Genomic DNA, 7,198 nt, shown 5'->3' on the forward strand with positions numbered 1-7,198 from the left:
TGCGGTATCAGTCACATCTCCAAATAACTATCTATGTGCCCATACCTCAAGGCAGCACTGCCCGTACCTTTGTTTAAGAACCCTCGTCTTAAGAACGTGCTCGTTTTCCTTGCGGACAAAATGTCGACCGGATAGACAATACATCACTCAAGAACCTTTAGACCAACTTTTTCGATTCATTGCTAGAAACAACAGTTAAAACCGCTCTATCAAATCACATCCTATAAACTTAATGGTTTCAAATTTTGGCACAAGGCCAGAAATTTCGGGAGTGGTGGTGGAGTATGACGATTATATTGACCCCGGTGTTCAACTGGTACATATTTTATCAACCTCGAAAGGATGAAAGGCAAAGTCGACCTCGGCAGAATTTGAACTCAGAACGTAAAGACAGACGAAATGCCGCGAAGCATTTTCCTCGGCGTGCTAACGATTTTGCCAGCTCGCCGCCTTATATATCATCTTAGATATAATGGCTTCAAATTTTGACAGAAGGCCAGCAATTTTAGGGCACAGAGTAAGATGATTTCATCTACTCCAGTGTCCAGCTGGTACTTGTCTTATCGACCCCGAAAGGATAAAAGGCAGAATCGACCTCGGTGGAATTTGAACTCAGACCGTAATGGTGCAAGATAATATAGTCCTGTATACTTCCATAAAGAAGAATGGCTTTGATAGTAAGTCTCCTCCATGAAGGACAACAAAAACGATCTTTGTCTATTATTGACCTTGGTCCAAGGTGGGCGAGATGGCAGAAACGTTAGCACGCCGGGCGAAATGCTTAGCGGTATTTCGTCTGTCTTTACGTTCTGAGTTCAAATTCCGCCGAGGTCGACTTTGCCTTTCATCCTTTCGGGGTCGATAAATCAAGTACCAGTTACGCATTGGGGTCGATGTAATCGACTTAATCCCTTTGTCTGTTCTTGTTTGTCCCCTCTCTGTTTAGCCCCTTGTGGGCAATAAAGAAATAAGAAACGTTAGCACGCTGGGCGAAATGCTTAGCGGTATTTCGTCTGTCTTTTATGTTCTGAGCTCAAATTCTGCCGAGATCGATTTTGCCTTTCATCCTTTCGAGGTCGATTAATTAAGTACCAGTTGCATACTGGATCGATCTAATCGACTGACCCCTTCCCACCAAAATTGCGGGCCTTGTGCCTACAGTAGAAAAGATTATTGACCTTGGTCCGTCTCATTATCTTCCAGCAACTACTACTGCTGTTGCTGCTACCACCACTACCACCACCACCGCCCTCTTGACGTTTGAACTCACTGAGAACGTTGACACCCTATTCTGTCACTCAGCTCACATGATTCCAAGAACGAACAGACGATGAAAAAGCATTCTATCCGTGACTATCCATTCTTCTATAAGACTGCATTATCTACGCCGGGTTTTTTGAAGATAGTAGCATATAATTTGATTGTGATTTGACTGTCGTTTCTAGCAATTTGAATGCTCATTCTCCTTCGTTGGCACAACCGTGGTAGTTGTGCTATATAAGCCAAGTCAACTTTAAACAAGTGAACCATGACCATGTGATCTTAAGTCATTGACTCTCTGGAATCTAGTCTAGATCTAAATTATATTCTACGCATTCTCTTTTTAAGCTAATTGGGGTGGGATCGGAGCTTTAAAGGAAAATTTGGCTGTTGTTTTTAACCGATCTGGCGACCATGTCGAGGTACGTCTAATTTTAATGGGTTTTTTTAAATGTCGATATAGATTCGGCTTATAATTTCCCCGCCCTTGAACACACTTCTCCCGAGTGCTGTACTGACGGACGTAAACAAACATATAAACGTGTTATGAGTATTAAGCTGTCAAAATGTTTTGGAAGATGGGGAAAATAAATAAAATATAAGGAAGTTACTGAACCGGTTCAATAAATAGCAATAGTGAAGAGAAGTTGAGAAGGGAGATGTGAGATGAAAGGTTAGAACGGCAGAGGAAGAGAGAAAGAGACAAAGAGTTATATGGAAGGATAGGTGAGGAAAAGAGAAAGAGATAGAGTTGAGAGAGAGAGGGGGATAGGAAGGGTTGCTAAGTAAAGCAGGACAAACGATTTAGAAAGAAAACAATGGAAATGTGTGAAAGAGGGAGAATGTAAGTTGTGTGTGAGAAAGAGAACGTGTGGGAGATAGAGAGAAGGAAAAAAAGGGAAAATATGATAAAGGAATGGAGAGAGGAGGGAAGGGAGAGCGAGTGGAAAGACAGGCAGGGAAGTGTGTGAGAGAGAGGGGGGAGGGATTTAAGAAAGTCAGATAAAGCGCGATGAGTGGAGGTATGAGTGAGGAAGAATGTGAAAAAGAGGCAGACGTATAATGGGAGGGAAAATAAAGCGAATAAGAGAGAAAGAAGAGAAGAACAGAAAATCATACAAGAGATATTAGAGGTGACAGTGTAATTCTGAGGTGGTTTCATTAATATTGCTAACAGGACGAGTGCAGCGGCTACCATTTTGGCTTAATGAGGAAATGGTAAAATTAAATGACAAAGGAATAGAATGAAAGGGAGCGAAAAAGAGAGGGTCGGAAATAAATTTAATGACAAAGAAAGTGATATAGGAACAATGACAATGGTTGCTTAATAGCCGGTCAGGCTTCATTGAGTAAATCTACGGCGGTCAAGGATGTTCCGATCGTAACCATATTGTCTTTTACTCACTCACACAATGCCCTCAAGGCTATAGTATCCATTGTGTTGTTCTGTTTTTAAGATGGTAAGTCTTATTTGGGAGAGACTTGACTGTTATTTCTAGCAGGCCGAGCGACAATATAGAAGCCTCGATAGCTGCCTATTTGGCTCGAATTATACGATGTAGAGAAAGTGAGGAGATAAGAGATTGAAAGACAAAGAGAAAGGAACGAAGAGACAGAAATACCGAGAAAGTGAGATCTAGTGACAGACAAAGAAGAAGAAAAGAAACAAGAAAGGACAGTCACAAGACAAAGAACATAAAAGAGAAAAGAAATGAAAGAAAGAGGGGCTGAAAGAGATAAGAAGAGAAGGTAGCGAAAGAATAAAGGCGGAAGAGGCGACAAGAAAGAAATGCCTATTAGAATTTACTGCTGATTTATGATCGAAAAATTACCGCATGAAATAAAATTTTAAAAAAGTTGATACTAAAAAAAAAAAAGAAATTAGACTCACGAAAATTTAAGTAACAGAGGAAAAAGAATGTAAATAATAAGTACAGCATTTACAATTATTTCAAAAATTGAGAAGAAGGAGCAAGCACCTGCAGAGGCGTGTTTGTGTGTGAGAGCTGCTTGTGTACATGTGTAGGATAGTTTATAAACGGAGGTCTTTATACTTCCTACATGTATATATTAGTATATTTATCTATTTTTGTGTATATATACATATACTTGCATATCTATAAGTAAATAGTTTAGTTTAAATTATTGTATAAACAGCAGCAGCAACATCACAGCAGTCACACAATGAGTTGTGAATAAGCAGCAGTAAGATATTTTTCAAACGAGTCTCCATGGCTTGCATTGAGACAGCAGAATTTCCGACAGAAGTCACGATCGGCTTTATACCGATCCTGACCTAATTTATTTAGCCCTTCTTAATCGACAAGTGGTGGCAGGGACATTTATGAGATATAATTGAAGACGTATGGATGTGGTACTGCAGTACAACCTTCATTATTTCGATCTACGGGGAGATATGGTTAAAATGCTTTCGTAAAGACATTGTGATTATACCAAAGAAGAAACCATAAAGCGAAAAAGGTTATTATATATATATATATATATCTCCTAGGCACCACACATAGTTTTATATGATGGAAGTGAACTATTATCAGGGAACAACTTGGAATTTAATTATTTATTCTCCATTACTTTGAAGATTAAGAAATATATATGAATGTATCAAAGGAAATATTGTGAACAAAACGAAATCTATTAGGTAAATATCACCAGTCATTACATCTGAAGAACACATCTTCAATAATTTATTTATTATTATTGTTTGTTTTTTTTACAAATTTAGTGATAAGTAAACTATGCAATGTAATGTTATGCATGGAACCGTTTTATTTTTAATTTTCCCATTAAATAACATACTGATTCATTGCTTTTTATGTTTTACTCTTCAGCTGGTGAACGAAACCGGACCAGAAGTTAGGACTCTACCGGAAGTGTAATACGACAACCAACGATGAGTGAACGACTGAGTAGCGAACGAGTGAGGGTGTTCTCTCGGTCGTTGCTCAACTCAACGGAGATCCCATCCAAACGAGATTATAAACGAGAACAACAAAAAATGGCTTCTTATCCGTCGCAGGAGCAGCGACCACTGAAGAAACCACGTCTCGGTCCACCTGATGTCTACCCTCAGGATCCGAAACAGAAAGAGGTACGGTGCTCTGGTTATTTCTGACATTCCTTCTTTCATGAAAACGTTTCCAGTTCTCTGTGGTCTTTTATAACGTCTCCATCTCTATGTGGATCTTAATCTTAGGTGATGTATTATTGTTAGTTCCATTCATACCTGAAATGATTTACAGGGATATTAATTGACCCCCCGGGAAAGGCGAGTGGCTATAATTGACCTCTGCAAGATTTGAACGCAATTTATAAAGGGAAGTAACACAATACCGTCATCGTTTTAGCCATTCTATCAACAACTCCTTCGTTTGACTATCTACAAAGACATAACAAACTTCACTTGAATCCCACCTTGTTATCGTAAACAAGATAATATTTAAAACCTCATTGAATACTCTATTTGAAAATAAATGGGATGGTTGTGGCTGGACCGGCTTTTGATCTTAGGTCTGCTCAGTCAGAGCCAACCTGGGACTAAACGTTTTGAAGGGAACCTTTATATGGTGTGGAATTGCAGACTTCAGAAGAACATATTGGTTATATTGCATACTGTCTGAAAAGTATCAACGGGATGGTCACAACTGGAAGACGTTTGACCATAGCACTGCTCGATTGATCCAAACTAAACAGAGAAGGGGGCGGTTGTAAACAATAACAACGTTTAGAGACTCCAGAGAACTGTAAACATTGTTATTGTAAGGGGAAGACAAGCCTGGTTTTGTTTTGACAATTCTAGTGATTTCCAAGTGAAAGTGGTAGTAGTAGTAGTAAGAGGTATCCAAACAACGATGTTAATGAAATTCAGGTGCCCCACTCCACCCAAACATCTTTCACGTCTATCACTAAAACATTTATCCGTTGATCTGGTTGTCTGACCTGCTAGAAATTGCAGCCAAATTTCCCTCGAATTGTGCCATGCATTGGATATTCGCTCATTCGTTTTTATGTTTGTTTTTCTATGCTAGCGTGGGTTCGAGGATTATATTATTGGAAGCATTTGTTTTGCAATCGAATGCCCTTCATGTTGCTAACTCTTTCCTGTTTTTCAAATAAGGGATCTTCTATTCCACATGCCTTCGAAGGCGCAAAACCAGTGGACTCCCTGTTGACAGGAGGAATAACTACGTCACCGCTTTATAGCTCAGTGCTTTTCACAGAAGTTCAAATGTAAACAAACATTTTGCCGCGCGCACACACACACACCACCACCACCATCATCATCAGTTTTCCATGTTATCAGGGGTTGGATGGTTTGATAGGACCCGGCGATCAACCGGGTTGCGGCGCGCCCCAGTGTCAACTTTAGCATGGTTTCTGAAGATAGATGCCATTTCTGACGCCTGTATATATATCTCTTTACTCTTTTACTTGTTTCAGTCATTTGACTGCGGCCATGCTGGAGCACCACTTTTAGTCGAGCAAATCGATCCCGGTACTTATTCTTTGTAAGCCTAGTACTTATTCTATCGGTCACTTTTGCCGAACCGCTATGTGACGGGGACATAAACACACCAGCATCGTTTGTCAAGCAATGCTAGGGGGACAAACACAAACATACACACACACACACACATATATATATACATATATACGACGGGCTTCTTTCAGTTTCCGTCTGCCAAATCCACTCACAAGGCTTTGGTCGGCCCGAGACTACAGTAGAAGACACTTGCCCAAGGTGCCATGCAGTCGAACTGAACCCGGAACCATGTGGTTGGTAAGCAAGCTATTTACCACACAGCCACTCCTGCGCCTATATATATATATATAACCCAGTGGTCATAGTTGGACTATCTTAGACCATGTCAGTGCAATGAGGGTTGACACTGTAACTAAACAAAACAACTGTTACTTAGTCCAGTGTAGGTCAGTCTTATAATAAAAGAACTTGTCAGACATGTACAATATTTCTTTCCCTTTGTAAAATGGTAATGTGTGACTTAAGAGAAATTTTGCAGCTATTTCTAGCAGGTCAAATGACCATGTAGAGGTTTCCTCGGTAAATAGTTAACAGCAGTTCTTTGTTGACGTTTTTGCTGTCACGTTTTCAATATAAATGAAAGGTATGGTGCAGGCATGACTACAGTTAAGAAATTTGCTTCTCAACCACAGAGTTTCGAGTTCAGTCCCACTGTATGGCACCTTAAGCAAGTGTTTTCTACTAAAGCCTTGTGAGTAGATTTGGTTGCTGGAAACTGAAAGAAGCCCATATATATAGGTGTGTGTGTCCTTGTGACATCACAGTGTTATTCATTTCCAATATTCTGCCTAAACTTGTCTGGCCAGGCTTTGAAACAGGAAGGGCATCTGGCTGTGGAAAATCTGCTACAGTAAACTTTGTCTGACCCATGAATGCGTGTAAGAGTGGATGTTAAAACGATGATGAAGTCTCCCGATTGATTGATATAAGCTAATTAGAAATATCCATCAACGGGGCGTCTATCAATCAATGTTGACCATACATCAGCACATGTATGCACAAGCCTATGCGAGCTTTTTTTTGAGGTTTACTTGGAATTGCCCAAGCATGCAGATCTTCCCTCTCCAGGCTGTTGTCTGAAGCCAATACAGCTTGGGGGTCATTGCAGGCATTGTTATGTCAGAATTCATATATATGTATGTGTGTGTCTGTGTTTGTCCCCCTAGCATTGCTTGAAGGCCGATGCTGGCGTGCTTACGTCCCCATAACTTAGCGGTTCGGCAAAAGAGACCGATAGAATAAGTACTAGGCTTACAAAGAATAAGTCCTGGGGTCGATTTGCTCGACTAAAGGCGGTGCTCCAGCATGGCCGCAGTCAAATGACTGAAACAAGTAAAAGAGTAAATAAATATTACATTTGATAGGGTTGTCTGAATA

The 7,198-nt window shown here is 40.2% G+C and overlaps 1 protein-coding gene across 1 annotated transcript in view; it reads left to right on the top strand.

Annotated features, from left to right (window-relative positions):
- The first annotated feature begins 2,310 nt into the window (after window positions 1-2,310).
- The window catches only part of LOC106884372 (mediator of RNA polymerase II transcription subunit 12), a 68,108-nt gene continuing 63,220 nt past the window's right edge, over window positions 2,311-7,198 (top strand). The window contains exons 1-2 of the mRNA XM_052966703.1: window positions 2,311-3,919; window positions 4,110-4,369. Of these exons, the coding sequence (XP_052822663.1) occupies window positions 4,172-4,369 (198 nt within the window). The 5' untranslated portion in view covers window positions 2,311-3,919; window positions 4,110-4,171. The remainder of the gene's footprint in view (window positions 3,920-4,109; window positions 4,370-7,198) is intronic.

The sequence above is a fragment of the Octopus bimaculoides genome, chromosome 3, assembly GCF_001194135.2.
Source record: "Octopus bimaculoides isolate UCB-OBI-ISO-001 chromosome 3, ASM119413v2, whole genome shotgun sequence".
Classification (NCBI taxonomy): Eukaryota; Metazoa; Mollusca; class Cephalopoda; order Octopoda; family Octopodidae; genus Octopus; species Octopus bimaculoides.